At 38.2% G+C, this 22942-nt stretch overlaps 1 protein-coding gene across 2 annotated transcripts in view; it reads left to right on the top strand.

Moving 5' to 3' along the window:
* The first annotated feature begins 3630 nt into the window (after positions 1–3630).
* SYNPO2 (synaptopodin 2) overlaps positions 3631–22942 on the top strand; it is a 172019-nt gene continuing 152707 nt past the window's right edge. The window contains exon 1 of one of the 2 annotated variants that reach the window (XM_058721511.1): positions 3631–3928. In XM_058721511.1, coding sequence (XP_058577494.1) covers positions 3824–3928 — 105 coding nt within the window. In that variant the 5' untranslated portion in view covers positions 3631–3823. The remainder of the gene's footprint in view (positions 3929–22942) is intronic. The other variant, XM_058721510.1, reaches the window with a different exon arrangement.

Below are 22942 nucleotides of genomic sequence, written 5' to 3'. Positions count from 1 at the left end.
GGGTTAGGAAAGGCTTCCTGGAGAATGTGACCTGTAATCTGAGGCCAGAAGGATGAGTAGGACTTATCAGGTGATCTATGTGTGGGGTGGACTAGATAGCTTAGAAGAATGACTTAGCAGATGGAACCAAAAAAGCAGGTTATAGAAAGGAAAAATAGTTCTGTGTGTCTGAGTCATAAAATTCAAGGTGAGAGATGAGGTGGGAGAAGAAGTGAGGAATGGGGGGCAGAATGTGTTCTCTATGCAAAGGAGTTTGGGCTATTCTGAAAGTCCTTGAAGACTTTATTATTATTTTTTTAAACTTTTTTTTCATGTTTATTTTTTATTATTTTTTTTAACATTTATTTATTTTTGAGACAGAGAGAGACAGAGCATGAACGGGGGAGGGTCAGAGAGAGGAAGACACAGAATCTGAAACAGGCTCCAGGCTCTGAGCTGTCAGCACAGAGCCTGACGCGGGGCTCGAACTCACGGACCGCGAGATCATAACCTGAGCCGAAGTCGGCCACTTAACCGACTGAGCCACCCAGGCGCCCCTCATGTTTATTTTTGAGAGAGAGAGAGAGAGAGAGAAGGAGAGGGAGAGAGAAAAGGGGGGGGGGGCAGAAAGAGAGGGAGACACAGAATCCACAGCAGGCTCCAGGCTCTGAGCTGTCAGCACAGAGCCTGATGTGGGGCTCGAACTCACAAACCACGAGATCATGATCTGAGCCAAAGTCAGAAGCTTAAGGGACTGAGCCACCCAGGTGTCCCAGCCCTTGAAGACTTTAAACAGAGGGATAAAACAAGATAAACATTGCATTTTAGAAATTTCACCCTTGCTGTAAAGTCAAAAATGAATTGAGGGTGAAACAAAGCTGGGACAGATTAGTTAGGAGATTGCTGAAACCAGGGCCAGAGATGGAAATAACCACAGTAGTGGGAATGGAGGGAAGGGGCGGATTTACATTCTACTTATAAGTTGGATCCATAGGTCTTAATGAGCAGTTGGATATAGGAGATGTGCATTAGGGAATACACAAATCGTGGAGATAGGATGGCAATGATAAGAACAGACATTTTAAATTCAGGCGGCAAAGGTTCAAATCTCTACCATGTAGAATCTAAGACTGAGTTAATTACCAGTAAAAGGGAGACACTGATAACTACCTAGCATGGTTACTTTGAAGATAAATAAAATACTCTCTGTCAAGGTCCTGACCCAGATTAAATCTTCACATTAAAGCAATATTTGAGCCCCCGGTTCTCTGGAGGAACTGGTTGGTTGGATGGAGAAGCTATTCCTCGAGTTAGCAGATAGGAGTGTACCTGCTGCAAGTAGCGATGAACTGTACCTACAGCAGGTTAAACAAATAGGGTCATTTTTCTTGCACAGTAAGGAAACTGGAGGCGCACAACTATTGGCATTAATTTTATCAGCACTGGAGTCTTTGCAGTTTTCTTCAGCTTTACCTCATGGTCACAATATGGCTACCCCCGTTCCAGCCTCCAGCATCACATTTACATTTAAGTCAGGGTTGAGGGGAACCAGACTTAAGAGAAAGGTAATAAGTTTGCTGATTACCCTGAGATGGGAAACACAGGAGGAAAAGCAGAATTTGGAGAAAAAAAAAGGAACTTGATTTTGAGTATACAGAGTTTTAGGTTTCTGTGATAGGTTCACATAGAAACAGGTTTAATGAGCAGTTGCATATATTGGCCTGGAGTTGAGGAATTGTATCTGAGATTGAGGGGGAAGGTTAAATTCTATGGGGTGAATGAAAGAAGCCATAGAAAGGATGTAAAGTGAGAAAAGGAGACCGGGACATAGCCCTGAAAGAGAACACACACATTTAATGAATTAGTAGAGGCTGAGGACTACCCAAGGCCAGAGAAGAGTGGCTAGAGATGCAAGAGGAAAGAGCGTGTTGTGTTCTCGAATCGAAGCCCAAGAGAGAAGACAATCTAAGGGGGACATGGTTAATAGTCTCAAGTGCTCACAAAAGCAAGGAGGTAGTAAGTGACCTTGCCGAGAGTTTTCCCTCTTGTGGGGATAGAAGCTAGACTGAATTGGGTTGAGGAACAGGAGGGACACGAGAAGGTGGAAAAAGAACATGTAAAAAGTTCTTTTTCTTTTGTTCTCAGAAGTCATACTTTAGGATGTCACTTATAAAATGATATTTTTTCAAAGAAAGACTTTGGGGAAGCCAATTCACTTCTCTGAAGAGAATCAAACTTGAGATGCCTGTCTGGTCCTCATGCCCTTCAAAGGGTCTCTTTGAGAGCCAACAGTCTCTGGTTATGTTGTCTTCCTTACCCCAGTGAGAAAGCACAAACAAAATCACTTGACACGTTTGGCTTCTGGGGAACAAAGCTGTATGGATGTTCACTGCACAGTGCTTCCTAGTACTGAAACAGGCAGAGCGTCTGGAAGTCAATTTTGTTTGGTACCACATGTAACACAAATTACCGTTCCCTACAGGGATGAATGTCATGGAAAATAAAAACATTATGGGAAAATAAAAATGTTCCATTTGTACGATTTTTGGTAGATTGTATTCAGATTTTAAAACATTGAAATCAACTTTTATTTTGGACCACCCAGACTCAGAAGAAGTGATGAGGGATTATAAAAATAAGAAACTTGTAGGTGACATTGTATGTAGTTGGCTATTTTGGTTTAAGAAGTTTCCTTCCTGCTGAACAGGGAAGAAAATGAAACGCTTATTTAAATTTAAAGAAATCCAAACCATTCAAGAGCGCTGTTAAAAGAATATAATTTCCAGGGGGAAATCCTTCCCCTCACCTTTACTTCTCCTCCTTCTCCCTCTCCTCCCCCACCCCCCAACCACATCCTCCGGCTCTAAAATGTATATACCTATCTGATAGTTCAAAAAAAGCACTTTTCAGAGTAGGAGGTTTTGAGGGAAAAACTCAAATGTTTTGCTTTCTTTTATTTCCTCTTATGGGATTAGTTCTGCAGGCCGTAGACAGTAAAAACTTAGAAAAATAGTAATTTCACCCACTTTCACTCCCTTTTGTCTGTTTCGAATGTCAATGTGGTTCTTTTTTTTTATCCTTCTTAAAAAAAATTTTTTTTTAACATTTATTTATTTTTGAGACAGAGAGAGAGACAGAGTATGAAAAGGGGAGGGGCAGAGAGAGAGAGGGAGACACAGAATCTGAAATGGGCTCCAGGCTCTGACTGTCAGCACAGAGCCCGACGCGGGGCTCGAACCCACGGACCGTGAGATCATGACCTGAGCCGAAGTCGGACGCTTAACCGACTGAGCCACCCAGGTGCCCCATTGTAGTTCTTCTTAAAACATTTATTTGAGAGAATGGAATTGTCTAGTAGTTGAGTTCTCAGAGCTCATATTGGGAGATGACACTCGTGGCCTGGAGATTAAAACCTTCACGTGTTCTCTACTATTTATATGATTACTTAATGAAAGTTTTTCAATCATTCTTTAAGTGCTGGCATTAAATGTGAGTGCTAGGGAACTCGCTCCACCGCCCCAAATCCTCCCCAAAAGAGGACCTTCAGCGGTGAGCGAGTCTCCTTCCCTTGCTTGAAGTGGGCTGAACAAAGGAGCGTGACGCAAAAGTGGGCGGTGTCCTCGATGCCAGGGAGCGCTTCTGCCTCCTTGTGAATGATCCTATTAGCTGCGCTAGTTCGCGGCAGCGGCGGCCGGGACGGCGGCCGCAGCAGGAGCTCTGCCTCTGCGCTCCCCAGCCCTGCCTCCTTGGAGGCGCCTGGGGCTAAGCACACATCTCAACCGCACGGAAGCCTCGTCTTCAGGCTCTTTTCAGGCTCTTCATGCTACCCAACTAAAAGGAGAAAATGGGCACGGGGGATTTTATCTGCATTTCCATGACCGGTGGAGCGCCCTGGGGGTTCAGATTGCAAGGTGGCAAGGAGCAGAAGCAGCCCTTACAAGTTGCTAAGGTAGGACCTCCGAAGAGATGTTATCACCGCTCTGTGCTGGGAGGGAATGAAAGCAACCTGTTGATGGTTTTTTCAAGGGCTGATTCAGAAGGTTATGTATGGGTCTGATTTTGGCGCTGATGCTAAATTTTCCCAGGATGCGGGTTTGTTCGTGTTTCGAAAAAACTTTCGAGTAACATATAGCATATATACAATTAACCAGTAATTGAAAGAAAAAAAAAAAAAACAACCAAGAGTGCCATATTTATCAGCTGAAGAAAAGTCTAGTTAATCAGCTTCTCTGACAACCGGCAAGACACTTGGGAAGTTTCTTCTAGACAATATAGAATATGCAGTTGCGTTATTGTTTCATGTTACTTTACTTGGTTCTGGCAGAAGAGAAATGCTCAGCTCAGCATAACCAATTAGCTTGGCTTTGGGGGACTCTTACAAAGCGTTGGTAGTGACATTTACAATACAGCATTTCTTAAAAGGCCGATTTGGGGCAATAATTTTAAATATATGATGAAATGTCATAAAATCTATTTGAAAGAATATTCTCTTAAGGGTTTTACAAATAAATGCAAAAATCTACCATCATGTGTACTCACCTAGTTAAGTGCTCAAAATAAAATTCAAAGACATTAGAAATATATTGTAAGTAACTTATAGGAAACTTTGAAATGCATGTAAAAATGATTTTAAATGTTTTAGATGTTTTTGTTTCCATCATATTGATTGTTTCTTGCTACCAGTTTGCTGGAAGGGATCCGATATAGTTTACATTGGGATTCAGATAAAATAAACTTTAAAATGCATGAAATTAATGCAGACTTTTACCTGATTTGGATGCCAAATTGTAGTATTGTATGAAAAACATGTTTGATTAATTTCCTTTTTATAATTATATTAAAAGTGGATCTAGAACTTTATGAAATATGTGGACTACTGGCCTTTGTAGTTATTCTTTCTCTTGGCTTTGGCTTTTTTTTTTTTTTTATGTTCACTCTGAGGAAAGGAGTTTCTTTGAAATTTTCTGCTCCCAGGCTTCCATCGAAAAATCCTTTTGTAATGTGATGGTGGAATCCTGCCACCTAGTGAAAATTTCAAACATCAAGAATGAAGTATAAGACAGAGGGTGAAAAGCAGAATTTTTAGAACTGGAAAGTTTTTCAGAGACTTCCAGTTCAACCTGCGGAGTTTAGATAAAAGCCCAGAAAGTTTAAGTAACTTTCCTCTGCTTTAGACTAGCAGTGATCGAAGAATCCGGAAAGGAGGTTTCATTGTGTTGCTTTAGGAGTCCATGGCAGGAAGCATCAGACAAAACAGTAATGACAAATTTGGAGTATGCAGAATTCATGACACTGAACTGGAGTTGTTCTGAGTCTAGAATAGCAGTTGGCTGGCTCCAGTTACTGAGATTTGGGTTCTAATTCCAGCTCTGATCTAACTTGTAGCGGGTCTGTGACAAATCTCTCACCCTTCCTGACTCATCTGTTGTGAGGTGTTGGGGGGTGGGGGGAGAAAGAGGCAAAAATTTTGAGTGCTGTACAAAAAGAGAGAAGTAAAGAGGAAATTGTACTCTACCATCAGTGAAGTTCTAATATTGCTCTAGTTTTACTGTCCTAATAGTATGCAACTTTAGAATCACTTGCCTCCCTGTTAAAATGTAGGGACAAAGGTGGCTAGATGCTGTTACTCCAGTAGTTCTTTTGTGGCCAGACCTTAAGAATGGATTGGGTATTGGGCTTCTCCTGAGTCCGAGATGTGCTTGTTTCAAAGTGGACCTATTGTCCCTCTCTCTCTGCCCCTCCCCTGCTCACACTCTGTCTCTTTTTCTCAAAAATAAATAAACATTAAAAAAAATTTTTTTAAAAGGGAGGTTACCTGAGTAGCTCAGTCACTTAAGTGTCTGACTTCAGCTCATGTCATGATCTCATGGTTCCTCTGTTAGAGCCCCGCATCGGGCTCTGTGCTGACACCTCAGAGCCTAGAGCCTGCTTCGGATTCTGTGTCTCCCTCTCTCTTTCTGCCCCTCTACTGCTCACACTCTGTCTCGTTCCCTCTCAAAAATAAATAAGCATTAAAAAAATTCAAAGTGGAACTATTGTGTGGTGATTTTTTTTTTTAAGAACTGATTTTGTTTTTGAAGAATTGCTAGTGAACAGTGCTTTGGGAGCATTTCTCTGCTGACGATGTCTCTATTGACAGGATTCAGAGAGGATATTACATGTCTGAGTGTAAAAAAATTCGATCCTTCTCTTCCCCCCAAGTCAACTTTCCTAAAATACCCTGGCAATATATTTGTGGTTTTAAAAAGACCATTATTAAAGCATTTGAATGTTTGCTTTAGTTTTCTAGTTTGTGATAGTATAGTTAATTGTTGATTTAAAAGTATTATGAAGTCGTCTGGATGTTTGCATTAATTCTTGTGTGTGTGTGTGTGTGTGACAGAGAGAGAGAGAGAGAGAGAGAGAGAGAGAGAGAGAGAGATACACTACAGACTACAGTCTACTTTTCCCCATATGTAAAAAGTGACTAGAAAGCCTTCAAAAGAAGAAAAATTTCTAAGTTACTATGGCAATGCCTACTTTTGTTGGTCTATTTTTTCCACTTAACTCAAACTCACATTTAATTTCTTATGCTAGCATTATTTGTTCTAGAAAACTCTTGGAGCAAAGTGCTTGTCACTTTGTATGTTATCAAGTCTATGACCTCACTGGGATTACTGTTTTTCATTTACAACATCGAGTCCACTCAGTTCCAGGAATGGTCCCTGGGCTCAAGGTGAAATGAACATGGCATGGACTTCCTCCTCTTCCGAGTTACCTACAAGAAGGAGGATGGAGAGGAATGGGGTAGAAAGGCTGGGTAGGGATGGTTGCTAACAAACACAATGCTCACAGTTTTGAAGAACATGCAAAGGATGAATTTGGAATTGAAGAAAATATATATTAACAAAGAAAAGGAAATTCCAGACAGTGCTTGAATCATGCTCCCTTAAAATGGGGACACTACAAAGCAGTTCTATAGATAACAAATTTTTGGCTTGTTTTAAAATATCTAGTGTTCAGATTTTTTATAATTCTGTATAAAATGAGAATCTAACAAGCTGAAATAGTGAAAAAAAGCTAATCTAATGTTTTTAACAATGAGTAGAAGTTGAGTAGATTATAATTCCCTATAAATTATAAATTTATAAATATATATCTAAATATATAAATTATAAATATCCTTCTAGTGACACATTTAGTCACTTTTGAGAGATGTTCAAACATTTTTAGTATTTGACTGGCTGACTGAACTGTAGGCAAACTCCAACTTTTAAAGATCACTAACAGAAATATTAATAATCAAATTTTTATAACATTGAAGCTCAAAGCCATAAAATTTGGATTTGTTTCAAGAATAAATTGAATTTTGGGGGCTCCTGCGTGGCTCAGTCAGTTGAGTGTCTGACTCTTGATTTTGGCTCAGGTCATGATCTCATGGTTTGTGAGATCAAGTCCCTTGTCAAGCTCTGCACTGATAGCACGGAGCCTGCTTGGGATTCTCTCTCTCCCATTCTCTCTGCTCCTTCCCCACTCATGCTCTCTCTCTCTTTCTCTCAATAAATAAATAAACATAAAAAAAGAATAAATTGAATTTTTACAAGGCCCAAATAATCAGTAACAGTTGTCTGGTTTTTAAATGTTTATATATCTTTTAACTTATGTTCTAAATAGATGTTATAGAAAACAAATATCTCTAATACAGAATCATAGGACAATATTCTGTAAGGTATACTTTGAGAATATCATTCATAGAAATAAATTTATTGAGACCTATTTATAACATAAAACTCCATTGTATGTGTGCAAACATTCTTAGAAAAACTATGTTAGCACTTTTACTTTACAAAACTCTTTTTTGGAATATGTACTTACGTGGCTATATCTCTGGGTATGCTCTTGACAATTTGGGAAATCTTCATATAAAGAAGTGGGGAGAAATTTTTGTTTTACAAACAAATCTTATGAGCAATTCAGAAATAACTCACATTTTAAATATAATAAAGAAAGAAATGTGCACACTGTATCCTTTATATGTTAGAATGTTTAGCACTTTAAGCTTTCTTTAAAACGTATAGACACTATGGTACTTATAATTCTCTTATTGAATTTCAATTCAAAGTTTCAAGTAGCTTTTATTAAAATTGAGATGACAGATTACAGTCATCTATTTTATGGGCAGAAGTGGATTTAATGATTCTGTATGTCCTCTCTGTAAAACTTTAAATAAAGATGTGGTATTTAGGTAAGGCACAATCAAGTAACATCATCTTACCCATTAGTACCATCAGTGAGGTCTCTAAAATGTTTCAAATAAAATAATTCCAGAAGCATAGCTACTTCTAAAGGGAAAAAGAAATATTTTAATGTGTTTGAATATGTGTATTTGAGGATAAATGCTCTTTACTACATATGGAAAGCTGGTAACATCTTTGTCACTTCATTTTGTTAAGTTTTTGAGAGCTTTCTAGAAATTCTAATAGCAGGTATGTTTACAGAAGTCAATGCATGCTAGGTAAATCTATTAAGCATATGTTATTTAAATCTTTGTTTTGGAATTGTGGGTTTTAAGACAGAACACTGTTGAAAGACAATGAGCTAAAATAATGACTATGCATGAACTTTACCATTATCGGGACATGGCATATATGTAACCAACATTTATCAAGCTCTTTTCAGGGAAATGTTCTTTGTAATATTTTCTTTGCAGGTATTTTCAAATGACCCCCAAAACCCAAGAAATAGTATGAAAAATATCTTCATTTTAGAGATGAAGAAGGAATTCAGGCACAGAAAGGCTATGTTACTTGCCAAAGGTGAAGCTGTAAAAAATGGTGGGATTTGATTGCAAATCTGACTTCTCCTGAACTGATAGAAAGAGGTACCTGAGAGAATGAAAGTAGGCTAAGATGGTGCCCCAAAAGAAGTTTATAGAAAAACAAAAAACAGTGTGGTCTTCATCCAAATCCGATTTAATTGGCCAAGGGAGCCCCAGGTATCAAGATTTATAAACACGCTAAAGACAATTCTAATGTGTGGTCAAGATTCAGAACCGCTGCTGTAGAAAATTGAGGCCAGATATGTCAGTCACCACAGAGCTTACTGAAGGGTGGCATGAGACATTCTTCCGGCACTTTCCCACTGCCCCTTTCCCAGCTGATACAAGAGAAGGACCAGAGAGACTCAAGAATTGTCTGGGTCTTTAGCATGGTGATTAAGTCATCATTAGTAGTGGGAAGATTTTCCCTTTCTGAAGCCAAGATCTATGAATTGCAGGGAGGCAAGGAAGTGCTGGGAAGCTTAAAAATGATCATTGTAAAGACTGGAGGTGCCTGCAAGAGGGGAACCTGGCAAGCTATTCCCTAGCAGGACGTCTTCTTTGTCAATAGAATTGCTGGCTTTCCTAGTGCCATGTGAACGGTGGGATAAGAAGTAGGGAGTGGTGGGTGGGGAGAATAAAACTGGATAAAGATGTAAGAAGAAGGAGAGAAAAAGAAAGACAGAGATAGAGACAGAGAGGGAGAATGAGAGAGAACAAGTAGGAGCTTAACTGTTTGGTAAGGCAAGGATTCTTGCATTTCCCAGGTGTGAAAGACTGTCACAGAAGTGATGGGATTTGAACTGCCATGCCAGTACCCTACCCAGATGGGCCAAGCTCTTAGCTAGGGATTGGCAGGTGCAAGCTGGCATCCTGAGGGACTGTTAGAGGGCTTGGAAGGGAGCCTAGCAGGAGCCCTATTTCCCAAGTTAGGGAACTGTGGCAAAGCTCTCCATGGCTCTTTGAAGAAACTACACAAGTGCCCTAGCATCTGGACGCTGGCCACAGAGTGGACAGAGATGGCCACTCAATATTAACCAGAGAGAAGTGCAACAACCAGGGAGAAATGCCACCTCATTCAGTTATGAATAAATATGTCTACCATCCCCCCCGTTTCTCCAGTCTTCCTGCCTTCAACTTGGGAGGAGTTCTAGAGAGGCAGAAAAAGAACAGCCAACACCCTCCTGCCCACACCAAGCCCTGGAGCCACAAACCGGCCATGGTGCTTAGGGAGAGAGCCTAGAGACAGACATTAGACTGAAGCTGTAATTCAGCTAGACTGTTTTAATAACCAAAAGCCAACAGAAATGCGTGGGATTTCTGACCAAAGTATTATTAAGGGAGGGATTTGGTTTTATCATAGTTGAAAGCAGTTACTGGAAGACATGAAAGTTTCCTGTTTATAACTGAATGAGTTGACACTCCTCAAAGACATCAGTTCCGTAGGTTCATATTATCAATTACATGCATTTCATGTATGTTAGCTTGAAAATTTACCATCTTCATCACCCGTAGAAGGAAGGTGCCTACTTTCAGTTAGTCTAAAAAAGTGTTTCGCGAACATTACTGTCGGAGTCCAGAACTCTCAATTTAAAAGTAAGTACTCTGGGGTGCCTGGATAACTAGTGGGTTGAGTGTCCAACTCTTGATTTTGGCTCAGGTCATGATCTCAGAGTCGTGGGATTGAGCCCCGCGTTGGGCTCTGTGCTGAGCATGGAGCCTGCTTATTAAAATTCTCCCTCTCTCTCTCTCTCTCAACCCTCTACCCTACCCCCCAAAATTGAAAGTAAATACTCTGAACTTTTATTGGATATTAATCAAGGTGATTGTTGTTCTTAATGAAAGTTTTTGCAAGTCCAAAAGTCAGTATGTAATGTCATTGTGACATACATATTATACCTATCTAAATAATATTTGTATGTTTCTCATGGCAATGGTTTTAAAATATGAGCTTCCAAAATAATTTAAACTTCTTCTATCAGTTAATAAGTGTTCAAAAGTAGAAGCTAATTTATACATTTAGCTAAAAATACTTCACATGTGTATGTCTTACAATCGTCCAAGTGCGTTAACATGTGTTATCTCATTTGATGCCACGTGAATAGACAAAGTTTTATTATCCTCAGTTTTTGGATGGAAAAACTGATTCTGAAAAAATAAATTATTTGCAAAAAGATTTTATAAAGCAGTTCAAAGTCAAATGTAATTCTTTCCCTATGGCAGGGGCATCATGCCTCTCTCTGTATCACTTTGGATAAAGCGAATGGGCTATCATTTAGTAATGCTGAAAACTGCCATGACTTTGACTTGGAGTTTTTTTTTTAATTTTTTAATGTTTATTTATTATTGAGAGACAGAGAGAGACAGACCGTGAGCAGGGGAGGAGCAGAGAGAGAGGGAGACACAGAATCTGAAGCATGTCCCAGGCTCCAAGCTGTCAACACAGAGCCTGACGTGGGGCTCGAACCCACGAACTGCGAGATCATGACCTGAGCTGAAATCAGACGCTTAAACGATTGAGCCACTCAGGCGCCCCTGATTTGGAGTTTGTATGAAATAGCATGTCACCATCTAAGACTTAACTCTTAAAAACATTTATAACAATTTTTTCTTTTAATAGGTTCAGGGAGAAGGATTATTGGAAGTGTATCTCCAAGATCATGTGCATTGAGAGACAAGACTGGAAAGCAAACCAGTTTAATTATAAATAAACCTAAAAAATACATGGATTCCAGAAATTTTATTGTATCTATTCGAACAGATTAATGATGAATGCCATGAGATTTTTGTAAAAGGAAATGGGGGATGCCTGGGTGGTTCTGTTAGTTGGTTAAGAGTTCGACTCTTGATTTTGGCTCAGGTCATGATCTCACGGTTTGTGAGTTCAAGCTCTGCACTGGCAGAGCTTGCTTGGGATTTTCTTTCTCTCCTTCTCTTTGCCCCTCCCCTGCTTGTGCTCTCTCTCTCTCTCTCTCTCTGTCTCTTAAAATGAATAAACTTAAAAAAAAAAAAAAGAAAAGGAAATGGAGAACTCCCGCATTAGCCTCATTAAAGAATCCTTAAGAAGGGCTCCTGGGTGGTTCAGTCAATTAAGCGTCTGACTTAGGCTCAGGGCATGATCTCGCGGTTCGTGATTTCGAGCCCCACGTCGGGCTCTGTGTTGGCAGTTCAGAACCTGGAGCCTGCCTCGGATTCTGTGTCTCCCTCTCTCTCTGCCTGTGCCCTACTCGCTCTCTGGCTCTCTCTCAAAAATAAATAAAGATTAAAAAAAAAAAAAAAGAAAAGAGTCCTTAAGAATAAATAGCTTCATGAAGTTAAAAGCCTTATATGAGAAATGAAATATATTTGATGTTTGGTGGATATTTCATTGTTTGACCTCCTCAATGAGAACATATTTATAGTATTGAATTACCTTAGGCATTTTATTTTTTTTAATTATTTACCATTCTTTGTCATTATGAAAAAGTATAGTTGCTAGGTTCTCAACAAATTGTCTTCAGTGTCTTGTGAAATCCATGGATATGTAGCAGATCTTTGGTGATAGTGGGTATAGTTTGGTGTTATGACAGTCTGGATGTAGTTTTCCTTAACTGGCTTTTATTTTTTTTTAATTTTTTAATTTAGTTTTGAAAAAGAGAGACAGAGTGCCAGTGGGGAAGGAGCAGAGAGAGAGGGAGACACAGAATTTGAAGCAGGTTACAGGCTCTGAGCTGTCAGCACAGAGCCAGACGTGGGGCTCGAACTCACAAACTGTAAGATCGTGACCTGAGCGGAAGTTGGACACTTAACCAACTGAGCCACCCAGGCTCCCTGACCTTAACTGGCTTTTAAATCCAGTGTGTTTCAGATAAATATACTAAAAAATATCATAGGTTTGCCATTTGAAACATTGCGTGAAAGATCCTGTGAGTTAATTATGTAACAAATAGTTTTCCTAACCTTGGTCTCGGGTGTTTAGAATCTGCTGATTCATGACTAGCTTTTCCACTTTTATTTGAAAGTAGTGTGGGTACTGGATTGATAAAACAATGGGGTGGGTGAGTTTTCCTGAAAATAAATATAGGTTTATATTCTGTCTAATTCTGTCTAGGCAACATTTCTTCTTTTACTGCTCTTCTTTCATTCCTTTAAATTTTTTTTTAAAAAATTTTACTTATTTTGATATAGAGAGCTTGAGTATGAGCAGGAGAGGCGGGGAGAGAGACAGGGAGACAGAATCCCAAGCAGTATCCAAACTGCAGAGGCCGACATGGGGCTCAATCTACTGAACTGTGAGATCATGATCTGAGCTGAAATCAAGTGTCAGATGCTTAACCGACTGAGCCACCCAGGCATCCCTCTCATTCCCTTTATCAAAATTTACCTGGCTTGAATTTCACCATTTTAGGATACAGATTATTTTTTCCCTAAGAAATTTATAACAACAGTCAATGTGTATCATTTTCCCCAAACATCTTACTACCTTTAACAGTATTTTCTGGAGATAATTTTTATTTAAGAAACTCATTCATATATAATGTCTACTGGATGCCAGTCACTTCTTTAATCACGCTTTAAACATGATGAGATAATTCTATGAGGTTATCCCTGTTTGAGATCCCCATTACAGAAGCACGAGGTTAAGTGACTTCCCTAGATCACATATGTAGTTAGGGTAAACCTGGGATCCACACCTGGAGACTTTGACTCCAGGATTTGTATTCCACACACACAACTTTTGTGGGTCTAGTGTAGTTTACTTTAATCATTTTCACAAAGGGGTATAAGCACAATGGATTTAGGCGGTACTGACTATGTCCTCCATGGCTCTTATACTGTTTCCTGCTCTATGTGTCTATGCTTACTACTTCAGCCCAGGCCCTTATTCTTTGTCCTCTAGCTAACTATAAGCCTTTTAACTGTCTCCCTGCTCTAGGTTTCACATTCCTCAGATTTGTGCTACAGAGAGCTGCCAGAGAGATTTTTCTAAATCACCTGTTATATCACTGCTTGAATTACTTCAAAGTCTCCCCATCATAGTCATCAAAAGAACCATAACATTTAAAAAAATCTTATTATGTACAGACAAGTAAGCACTTTATGACTTCTATCATTCACAATAGCTTTACTGTCTCTGCTTCCCACCCCCCCCCCCCCCCCCCGCCCCATACACACACAGATGAGGAAGCTGAGACTTAGAGAAGTTAACTAAGTAATTTAAGATCACATAGCTGGTAAATGGCAGATCCAGGACCGAGGCCAGTTGGATGCTCCCTGCTCTATGGCTTGTTCACTGGCTCATGGCTCCACTGTAGCACCCATAACCCTCCATGATCTGGTCCCTGCCATACTGTCCAGCCCCATCACCTGGAACTCCCCTAAATGTGCACTTAGCTATTTGAAAATATGACAGTTCTGTTGGAATGCTCTGCCTTTCTTGCTACCAAGATTCATCCCTGCTGTGTCCTTGGCTGGAGGGCTTGTCCACCCCTTCCTCTGGCACCCACCCGAATACCTTGGAGACATTTTACTCATTCTGGACAACTCTGTTCAGAGTCAGTTCTCTAAGAGATTTGACTCAATTTTCTGGTTGTAAGTAAGCACTTGCTCTGCTGTGTTGCCTTTGTCACACATACCTTTCACCTCATGCTTCCATATCCTTCGCTGCCTGTGGCTGTAATTTTTGCTCACATGTCTGTTTCTTCCATTAGACCAGAGGTGTTCAAAATATTTTGATTGTGCCTCTTTAAGTAAAAGAATTTTCAGCATATCCCATTTATATATCACGTACATATAAATGATGTGTATATATACATATATATATATATATATATGGAATGTATAAATGAGATGTTATTGACATACATATGTAATGCTGTGCTAATATTTTAGGTGTAGTTTCCAATATATCAAAAAAATTTAAAGAACAAAATAAAGATGAAATCAGCAATATTTTAAAAACTGATTTTATTTTACTTTGACAACACAAAAAATCTTCTTACTCTTACAGAATGAGAAGCAGAATGTTGTTGTTGTTGTTGTTGTTGTTGTTGTTCTTGTTTTGTTTGGTGAGAACAATGTGATTGACAGACTCTATGATTCTGAAAATTGTAGTGTGACCCCATGCGGTGTAATTCAGAGGTCTAGTAAAATTTTAGTTTATTTCAACACTTGAATCTAAAGACTGTCATGACTGAAAAAGATAACCTTTTAACATAGGAAGATCCATATTAAAGAAATTAAACACTAACTGAAAATTAGTTTTCATTCCCAACTGATAATGCAAATGTTTTTGTTGTAATATGATGAGTAGATCTCCATCTTCCCTACTAACCATGACTTGTTCTCACAAACTAATGAGAATAGGCTACATTTTAATATTTTAGTGTTACAATCTCACTGATATTTTTTATTTGAAAGATTGAAAGCCTGTTAGAAATTCTTTTTTTTTCCTAGTTAAGTGTGCAGATATGAAATTTTAAAGAGTATCAAACACACTTAAATAATTTTCAACTAGAAAAATCACATAGTGATAGAAACATTATAGCAGTTGTTCAAAATCTCCTCTCTGTTCCTTCTATTTCTTTTTTTTTTGGAAAGTTGCTTTCCAAGCAATTAATTGTAAGCCGGACATACTGTATTTATTATTCTAAAATACAGGCCAGGTAACTGACAACTAAGAGCCACTTATTATTCCAGAAAAGATCAACAAATTTGGAGTATGCATTTATGTGATGAATAAAACTCTGGGACATCGTTAGCTTCTACAACTCTTACAAAAATTTGCAAGGTTACCACTTGAACCTCAGTGATACAAATTTCTATGACACAAAACTTTCCTGGTCATTCCCTATATCACTGCAACATGTTTTAAGGATTCTAGTATATTTTACATGTGAGTTTTTATAAAATTAATCATATTGATGACATCTGTAGCACTTTTACACTCTGTCTTCAGTTTATTTTGCTGTACGAGCTTGCCTTCAAATTATGCACTGAATGAATTTTATGGGAGGCACCTCCATAACCTTACTCTAGAATCTTTTCTTTGTTAAAGACTGTTAAAACTGCTACTTTCTCAGTGGCTTTATGTACATTTTTTTCTATAAGACATTGATTCTTTAAAAATTAAATAATTCATTAATTTCTGAGAGCTTCTCTCCATTTTCTTCCTTGTTCATTCTCCAAAAGAATAGTTCTTCATCTGTGAAAGTATTGAAATAGAATCTAGAAAATACCATAGGCTGGGAACCTTAGAAATATGTTCTCTTATTTAACTTAACAATAAACTTCAACATGTAGTTTGTTCTAATATTATTTGTACCAATTTCTTGGGGTTTTTTTTTTTGCATCTTCAACAATATTTGCTAACAAAGAATACATCTCCGTTTGTTGTCAGTTGTACTGTTTAGCCATTTTTAATTGCATCCACGAAGAACTTTCTAAATATTATCATTTGATTTAAATTCTGTAAAGTTTTAAATTGAATATTGTCTGACTTCAACCATTGTTGACAAAATAAGTCTAGAATGTTTTTATGTTTTGGATGCTTAGTTATTAAATATCTTCTTAGTTGACCACTTGACGCTAACACTGGCTGCCATAATTGAGGACAGTGAGTTAAGCTCCTCTCCAACAACAGTGAATATAAACCCATATTCCAAATAGTTTTCTTGGTAATTTGGCATATTTTACCTACCTGTCATATGATTAGGCAGTGATGGTTTTCAATCTCACAATATGGCTGATGAAGAGTAGGATTATAAAGAAGGGTTAACTCTTCAATACTCTTGTTCTCTCGTGCTTGAAATAGAAGTGTTATCTTTGTTAATAGCTTCCTTTCAAGAATATTTTAAAACTTTTCTCATTTTGTGAGTGTGGAAACTGGGTAGTAACATGGGGATTCACTTAATCAAGCACTGTAAAACATGATATATTATACTATGCTGAGAGAAAATGAGCATGTGAGGAAGCACATTTCTTTGCCGCTGTGTTGGGAGGTCCTCAGTTCAGTGAGGTCACCTCAGGTACTGTATGAAATTCATAACTGCTTGGACCAGACTAGACCAGGGTACCTGTGTCAGCCTTTACAATAACGTAAATTAAACATTAGTTAGCACTCATTTCCTTCTCATTTCTTAGATGAAAATAAATGTCCATAGGCATTCCAGTTGGCTTGGCAGATATGTGGGGGAAGCCTTCCAGGTGCAGTACCCTACAAGTACAAAAGGACCCTGGGACAGAAACATGGTTGGCAAGATCAAGGAATCCCAAAATGCCAATGTAGCTGGCACATATTTCCATGAGAAATTGCTATAAGAAGTCCAGTGATAAAAATGAAAAACTCTCTCTCCCGGGAACCCTGACCATGTGGTTATTTTCCCATGGTGAAATGATTAACATAGTATCCTACTAGAACAACTTGGAACTGTCCTCTTCCTGTTTCCTCCTCATCCATTTCAGCTTTTCATAATGCAGCAGCCTACTGACCAGTGTCTGGAACACTTTATTTAAATGAATAATTGCCATTGCCTCTTATGTAGAAGATTGGTTAAAAATTATATTAAAGTAATCTTTCTCTGCCTCTGAAATTGATTCTCCCAGTGTGAGGAGAAGAATTTAAGGAGTGTCAAGGAGAATTTGATACATAGATCCTGTTTATTTTGACCTTGATGTCAGGGTAAAGAAAAGTTTTATTATATTTTCTAATGTGTCTTAATTTCCTTTCTTCTTCAAAAAAGAGGTCATCTTATTTAGATATTGTTTGAGAACTGACCCATTGAAAGGACGAAAGCATTTGTTTTCATTTGTTTTTATTTTTTTAAATTTTATTCTTAAAAAAATTTTCTTTTAATGTTTATTTTTGAGTGAGAGAGAGAGAGAGAGAGAGAGAGAAAGGGGGGTAGGGGCAGACACACACACACACACACACACACACACACACACACACACACAGAATCCGAAGCAAGCTCCAGACTCAGAGCTGTCAACACAGAGCCCAAAGTGGGTCTAGGACCCAGGAACCATGAGGTCATGACTTGAACCTAAGTCTGAAACTTAACTGACTGAGCCACCCAGGCATCCCTATTTTTTAATTTTTTAAAAATGTTTATTTTTATTTTTGAGATAGAACATGAGCGGGGGTGGGGCGGAAAAAGAGGGAGACAGAGGATCCAGGGCAGGCTCTGCACGCTGACAGCAGTGAGCCTGACGTGACACTCGAACTCAGGAACTGCAAGATCATGACCTGAGCCGAAGTCCAAGGGACAGAAGCATTTTAATACTGGCTACCATTTCTATGTATCTTTAAGCACATTTTTTTCTGAGACTTAGTTTCTTCATCTGTAAAATGGGGTGCTATGTAATGGAATTGCTGTTTTTGTAGATAAAAAGTGTCACCAATTTGACTGGATGAATTTGAGATCCAAAGAACTGGTTAATAATATCTTTTTTTTTAATATTCATTTCTGAGAGAGAGAGAGAGAGGGTACATGAGTGCCTGCATGTGAACAGGGGAGGGAGGTAGAGGATCCAAAGCGGGCTCTGCACTGACAGGAGAGAGCTCAACACAGGGCTCAAACTCACAAACCATGAGATCATGACCTGAGCCAAAGTCAGACACCCAACGGACTGAGCCACCCAGGCACCCCAATAATGTATCTTACCATGCTTTGTGAGTATTGTGTATTCAGATATCACCTGGCACATAGTAATCATGCAGTAAAGGAGTCTGTTATCATCATCATTATTCTAATTAGAGGAAGAAGTAACTGTCTTCCATACAAGTTTATTTTTTCTTCATAAATTAATAAAGCACTCAACCAATTCTTTGTACTCCCAGTATACAAATGGAAGAGCACAAAAGGCACATAGAATGATATGTGATGTTTCTTTCACTGAGTGCCAATTTTCTTTTTTGATAAAATGCAACATTTCACAAAATGTTTGCAGTATCAATTACTAACCAAGATTTCTTTGTTCTGCAGTTTAACCAGTTTAAGGCAATGGGTCCTGAAGTTGTACATTTTATAAGGCCAAATAAAATTAAATGATTGTCTCACTTAAAAATAGTACAGATTTTTTAAAAGGAAAATACCCGACAATATAAAGAATTGCATGAAGTTATGCTGAGCTCTAGACTCTGACTGGTTCAATCATACTAGACTCTGTGCCTTGGTTTCCTCCTTTGTAAAATGGGGATAGTGTTAGGACCTATCTCTAAGGATTATTTTCAGTGATAGAAAAGTAAATATAAATGATTTCACAGAGAGGGAACATTCAATGGTTTTAAAAAATTACAAGTATCACCTTTGTGTTTTTTAAATTTTTATTTAAACAACTTTTGTGAAGTTGAAGGAATAGCTGCTGTCTTCCATGCAATGCCTTTTGAGATCTGGATCTCAATGTCATTGGAAGGGCCCCTGCAGTCCTTGGGATCCCTCCCTGTGAGATGGCATTTAATGGTTTCAGAATGTGGCCTTATACTGACTGAGTAAGCCATGCCCCTTTCCTTGGAAACAGCATATGGAAATCATCACAAAGAAAAGGAATCATTTCAAGTGCTTTGAAAATGTAAAAGAAAATAAATTGTCCCTGGTAAGTAAATATAGGACACTGATCTCTGAATAGTTAGGAAAATTCTGTGCCAAGGCCTTTGGCAAAGGCTAATGAGCATTTCATTCCCTCCCCCACTCACCCCCGCACTCTTGTCTTCTAAATTAGAAGAAGTTATTACTATATAAGGCTGTTTTTTCTAAGTAAATGATAATACATTAAGCTCTTGGTGTTTTTAGCTTTCCAAACAGTGGTGAGTTATTTTCATCAGTCAAGCTCAAGCTGAAATGAAAAACAAAATTTGTGAAAGGCTCAGGCCTTGGGAATCAGATACTACCTTAGAAGTCCCCTTTATTTGTATTTCTTTTGTGAAAAATATAACATTTCCCATCAGATGGTGCTTAGCATGACTGATATTAGATTGAATTGTGTAAATATTATATTACATTTATTGGCTGCTGCAGGGAGTCCAAAGCAGTGATCCATTTTTGGGTCTCCAATCTTCTGGCTGCCTGCCTGCCAGATGGAAAAATGTGGATCAGAACGATTTCATCCTGAGGCAGAGCTGCTGCGATCTGGAAAGGAAGCACTTCACTGGATGTTTCCTCTGTGCCTAGATGACCCTGTGGCTTCATGTTGAGTGAGTTACCAAGGTTCCTTCAGGGCTGAGAGTAGACACAAATTCAATTAAAGATCCCATTATGATGTTTATTCCTTCCTGTTCTTTATCACCTTCAGGACCCTGACTCTCTGCTCCTCTTTATTATTTGAGAAGGAAAATTCCTTCTTCTCAGTCCTAACTGCGCCCATTATCTTAATTCCTATTTTTCAGTCTAGTTCTTTTTATGCTTCTCATTTCTCACGTAGCTTCCTAAGCAAATTAAAACATCAAATCTGATGTTGCTTTATCTGCAGAATACACAGGATATACTGTGTGTGTGTGTGTGTGTGTGTGTGTGAGAGAGAGAGAGAGAGAGAGAGAGAGAGAGAGAGAGAGATTGAGAATAAACAGGAAGTTATGCATAAGTCATGGAAAGGTAACAACATACTGGATTTTTTGATTCAGGCATAAGATGAAGTAGTATGGAGAATTATTTTGTCTTTGTAAGCATTTTCCAGGAGTGTGTTTTCAATAGTCATAGAAACTCTTTTTTAAGTTTTTTAAGACGCTTTACCTCCTTTCACTGTTTCTGGTCTGAGCAGCTTTCTTCCTCCTGTGAGGCTGTTCTCATTTTCTCCCAACACAACATGCTTATTCTTTCCCCAGTCCTCTGTAACTTTGCCCATGATCTTGTCTGAAGTAGGATGTTCGATTTATTTCTCCCAGGGACATGGTAGGTATGCAATAAAGACTATTACTTTTTAATTGATCAGTTAATACTGACTCCTATTTTTTAATTTACCGAATGATAAAATTACATTCAGGCAAAAATAAATACATGTTATTTGAGGAAGTTTATAAACTTCATCAGAATCTTTAAGGATGAAAACAGGATTTGAAGTTCACAGTCTGCATCAAAGGCAAGTGGGAGCCTGAAGACACTTATGCTTCAGGATTGAAGAAAAGGATAGAGAGCAGGGAGAAGGGTACAGGGATGGCAGGGACAGGGGTCTGTAGCACAGCATGAAACAAGGACCTCCTTGCTTTAGGTTTTCACAATACTACTAAACTGGAACTCTTGCTCAGGTCCCGGTGTCCTGGAGCCAAGGTGGCAGAGGGTGACGTCAGGGCATGATAAACCTTCCTATTTTGCACTCAGACATGCAAATATTACTGTTCTGATGGAGACATTTTTATTAGTATTTCTAGTTAAAATATTTTCATTTTTCCACATTTATATTGGCACCTTACTCTTTGAAAGCAAAACCATAGTCATTGGCATCTTCTAAAATAGTGCTCTTCAAGGTAGATGATATACATATATGTTACATAGATGTGTAACTAGGTACTTAAGTCAGGCTTATATAATCATTGAAAGGTTGTTGTGTAAATAAGTGAATGACTGGATGCACATTTGTTATTCTTTAGTGTGAGAATGGCAACCACTGAAGAGCCTGGTTTTGCTGAAGCTTTGATGCTTTTTTAAATGAGCAATTTATTTAAAGGGTAATTAGAGTAATAATATATATGTTTTATATGTGTGTGTTCATATTTTTATTTGATATTATGTAGTAACAAGATACCAGTCCAAAGCGTGCAGTGAAAAGACTGAACTGAACAGGAAATCAGGAGGCCTGAATTCTAGGCATGGGTCTAACTTGACTTTACTCTGTGACCTTTAAGTATGATGTCACTAAAACTATCTGGCTCTCAATTTCTCTATTTATAAAATGAAACATTTAGAATAGATGACTTTAAGGTTCATTTCAGCTAGAATCTATTTTAAATCAAGAAGATAATAGGTGAAAGAAACTGCCCATGAATGGTCATATTTTCTCCGTTAATTTGAAAAATAAAGCAGTATTTTTTTTGAAAAGGGCAATTCTTTTTTTAATGTTTATTTATTATTTTTTTTTGAGAGAGAGAGAGAGAGAGAGAAAGAGAGAGAGAGAGACAAAGCCGGGGAGGGGCAAAGAGAGAGGGAGAAAGAAGAAATCCCAAGCAGGCTCTGTGCTGTCAGTGCAGAGCCTGATGTGGGGCTCGAACTCATGAACTTGGAATTTATGACCTGAGCTGAAACCAAGAGTTGGATGCTCAACCAACTGAACCACCCAGGGACCCAGAAAGGGCAATTCTTTATACAGCATTTTATGGGAATTTGATTTGCCTTTCTCCAAATTATAATTTACCAGACATTTTGTAAAAAAAACAAAAAAAAAAAACAAACAAACAAAAAAATAAAAAAAAAACAAGATAAAACAAACACTTTCAAAATTATATCAATTTAATGTATTCTTTCACTAGATTTTTTTTTATGCTTAAAATTGTTTTTCAGTGAATTACCATTGAACTCTGCATTTCTTATGCTTCTTTATTTTGGGGAAATATTTGATTCTTTCTTTTTCTTTATATTTTTCTAAATAATGAGAGTTCCTTAGCATATGCTAATATAACCAATATATTTTTAAAAATATCATTAAGAATTTGTTGATTTAAACACAATTGATGTTTTTAGAAATGTAACTTCTTTACTCAGACTGTGGATCTGACATGATTTATAACTTTAAGTTTTGTTCTCTTTACCTTACTAGAAACCGCAAAGAGACGGTGGATATGAACCATCTCAAGTAAAACCACTCATTCTGACCTAGCTCTTAACTTCTATGAAGTATTTTAATTAGATGAGGAAGAGGGAATGTATTTGATATTCCTCATCTATTCCTTAAACCTCTCTCATTTGGGGGGCGCCTGGGTGGCTCAGTCGGTTGAGTGTCCGACTTCAGCTCAGGTCACGATCTCGTGGTTCACGAGTTCGAGCCCCGTGTCAGGCTCTGGGCTGACAGCTCAGAGCCTGGAGACTGCTTCGGATTCTGTGTCTCCCTCTATCTCTGCCCCTCCCCCGCTCATGCTCTGTCTCTCTCTTTCTCTCTCTGTCAAAAATAAATAAAACATTAAAAAAAATTTAAACCTCTCTCATTTGGGAAAAATGTGTCAGAAAGAAAAAGGAGAAAGTTTTTTAGCATAGTTGGACT

The sequence above is a fragment of the Neofelis nebulosa genome, chromosome 3 (assembly GCF_028018385.1).
Source record: "Neofelis nebulosa isolate mNeoNeb1 chromosome 3, mNeoNeb1.pri, whole genome shotgun sequence".
Taxonomy (NCBI): domain Eukaryota; kingdom Metazoa; phylum Chordata; class Mammalia; order Carnivora; family Felidae; genus Neofelis; species Neofelis nebulosa.
The sequence above is the reverse complement of the archived record's forward strand: the minus strand, read 5'-3'. Positions and strand labels throughout refer to the sequence as shown.